This window comes from Aplysia californica, unplaced genomic scaffold (genome assembly GCF_000002075.1).
Source record: "Aplysia californica isolate F4 #8 unplaced genomic scaffold, AplCal3.0 scaffold00456, whole genome shotgun sequence".
Taxonomy (NCBI): Eukaryota; Metazoa; Mollusca; class Gastropoda; order Aplysiida; family Aplysiidae; genus Aplysia; species Aplysia californica.
In genome coordinates, this window is record NW_004797726.1 from 245,464 (window position 1) to 248,291 (window position 2,828).

At 42.1% G+C, this 2,828-nt stretch overlaps 1 protein-coding gene across 1 annotated transcript in view; it reads right to left on the reverse strand.

Moving 5' to 3' along the window:
- LOC101858507 (sodium- and chloride-dependent glycine transporter 2) overlaps positions 1-2,828 on the reverse strand; it is a gene marked incomplete in the record, with an annotated part of 8,968 nt that continues 6,140 nt past the window's right edge. The window contains 2 exon segments of the mRNA XM_035971546.1: positions 1-220; positions 2,471-2,671. Coding sequence (XP_035827439.1) covers positions 143-220; positions 2,471-2,671 — 279 coding nt within the window.

Sequence of the window (2,828 nt, forward strand, 5' to 3'; positions counted from 1 at the left end):
AACCCGCAATCTCATGATTACAAAAACCAGGTAGTGAGCAGATAGAACTTTGTAATTCTAAGGTAGGCAAGTGTATTGTAAACCCCGATAGTGTGAACGCAGCTTAATACTGTTTATGGTGGAGTCGGTGTGACGTCACTTGTCACAGTGACGTTTCCAAGGACAGCCGTGACGTGAACATGACGTCATCGTCGAAGGAAATGGTCGTCAAGCTCATGTCCTGAGAAAAAAGAAAAACAGAACAAAACAAAGAATGTAAATAAAGAAGGAAGACAACATGACAGTATTCTTAAAAGATATGTCTTATGCCAGCTTACTTAAATGAAGCTGGAATACATGTTATTGACCTGACCTTAGAAATTAATTATTCCTCTCTTTGGTTTTCAACATCCCCGGTCCCCCCCCCCTCCATCCCCCACACACACATCTCTCACTCTCCTCACTTCCTTCTCTTATCCCATTTCTTTCTCTCTCTCTCTCCTTTAACTCTCTACCCCCACCCCACATCCACTTCTCACTCTTTCCTCTCCTTCTCTCTCTCACCGCCCCCCCCCCCGTCCCACATTCCCGTCTCCCTCAATTACTATTTCAATTCTGGAGTGCCCTGCCTGGAGACCAAGCCACCTACATGTACTTGAATGAGCTGTGGTTGCCATGGTGACGGCAGGAGAGATTAGGACAACAATAACTGACGTGTCACGACACGACACTTTCAGGCTCTCGTCAACTTTTGGGCACAAAGAGCTATTGGTATCCTCTTAAAGCTTGTTCATTTGTCTTGCTTTCATCATCATCATCCAGTGCCAGATCTGCGACAGACATCGGCGATCATGATTTTCCATTCATTCCTTTGCTCGGATGCTCTCAGAAAAGCTACGTTTCCCTGATTTTTCCCTGTTACCCATTTGTTTAGGTTCCCTAAGTATGTTGTTCTGGGCCTACCCTTGTCTCGCTTGCCCTCAATTTTGCCAGTGAGAGCTAGAAGTTCAAGACCCTTATGTCTATTCAGGTGTCCCAAAAACTGCATTTGTCGTTTCTTGATTGTTTTTAACATTGAGCGTCCCACGTGGGCTTCATCAAGCACTACTTCATTTGATTTCTTTTCCTTCCACGATACTCTTAGCAGTCTCCTAAGAAACCACATTTCTTTTGCCTCTATTTTATTTTCACTGTCTTTAGTGATTGTCCAGCATTCACAGCCATATAGAAGGGTTGACCAAACATAGCATTTCAGGACTTTCATTTTGGTGTTCATTGACATGTTTCTATTTTTCAGGATTGGGCTCATTTTATTGAAACTAGCCTTAGCCATTGCAGTTCTCCCCAAAAAATAACGTTGCCATTTGCTTTAGATGAAAAAAAAGATACCTAGCTATCCTGGAATCAAAGTGAGAAATCAGCCGCAACGTTTGATGACTTCCAAAGCTGCAGTGTCCTTGGAAATGGCAACGTTATTTTTGGGGGGTGACTTTCATCAAAGTTTTACAGTGAAGTTAATCAGAAATAATTATAGTCTTTAGAATTTAAATGGACATAAAAGTGCTGAGGAAAAGAGACCAAAAAAAAAGAAGAAAGAAATTGTTAACGGTCGAAAAAAATACCAGTTTCTTCGATTTCTTCCTTTGACCAGAGCCTGTTAGGGTTTTTGGGTTTGAGTAAAGAGAAGCAAATCGACACAAGAACGGTCGTGTAATGCAGGGACGGAGCAAGACAGATAGACGGAAACATCAGAAGGAAAGAAAAAAAGCAGGATTTACCAGTAGCACCCTCTCACCATCCGTTACAAGAACCTGATTTCACCACGATGACAGGCAAGTTGCCATGGCAACAGACAGGAGACGCCAGCACAATAGTAAATAACAAAGAATAAAGAAGACAAAGCAGGTCACAGCAGAGAGTTCACTTACCCTTTCTAGAATCAATCAGGACTTAAAATTTTTTTTTTTAAAAAGGCAAGTGCTTTTATGCTTCCTACGCCTCCATCAACACAATTGTGAGGCATCGTGGTGGAATCAAGCTCTCGTCAAAATAATCAAAGTGAAGAAACCTGCATTTTTCCGCAGGTTTGTGAATTTTTATCAAATTTTTGTTTTTCGGCTCAACACTGTTCATGCCCATTAAAGAACTCATTTATGTGTGGATTTTTAATAAAAACGTTGATTAAAGGCACAAAAAATGTAAACTTTCAGTTACAACGGACTCTTAATTAAGGAAATAGCTAATCTTTGGAGGCCATTTCCCCACAAATTTTACCTATTGAAAACCGATGACTGCCACCTTCATTCGCAAATATCTCGACTTGTATTCAAGATAAATGGATACTTTTTCATCCAAATAAAGACAAGTGAACAAGCTTTAAGATGATACCAATAACTCTACATGCCCAAAAATTGACGAGAGCCTGATTCCACCTCGCTGCCTCACAATTTAGATGACTTAAGAGGCGGGTTTCGACCCCTGCCATACGTACCCGTGTGCCCACTGATGCCCTATCGTCTAGCGTGTAAGAGGTGGCGGCGCTGTAATCCGAGTAGCCCTGGTTCACGTAGGCCAGCCTCTTCTTGTCCCCCTCTGGGTCCACCACGAAGTCGTCCACGTAGTCGATCAGACGTCGGTGCTTGACCAGAGCCGGACCCCAGTAGCGGTTGGGCATGGACTGAAGGCGCAGCTTCTGTGAATTGTGAATGGAAAAATTTGTGGTTGAGTGTTTGTTTATTTGTTTGTTTGTTTGTCGCGGATTTTGTTGTTGTTGTTGTTGTTCTTCTTGTTGTTCTTCTTGTTCTTGTTCTTGTTCTTGTTCTTCTTCTTCTTCTTCTTCTTCTTCTTCT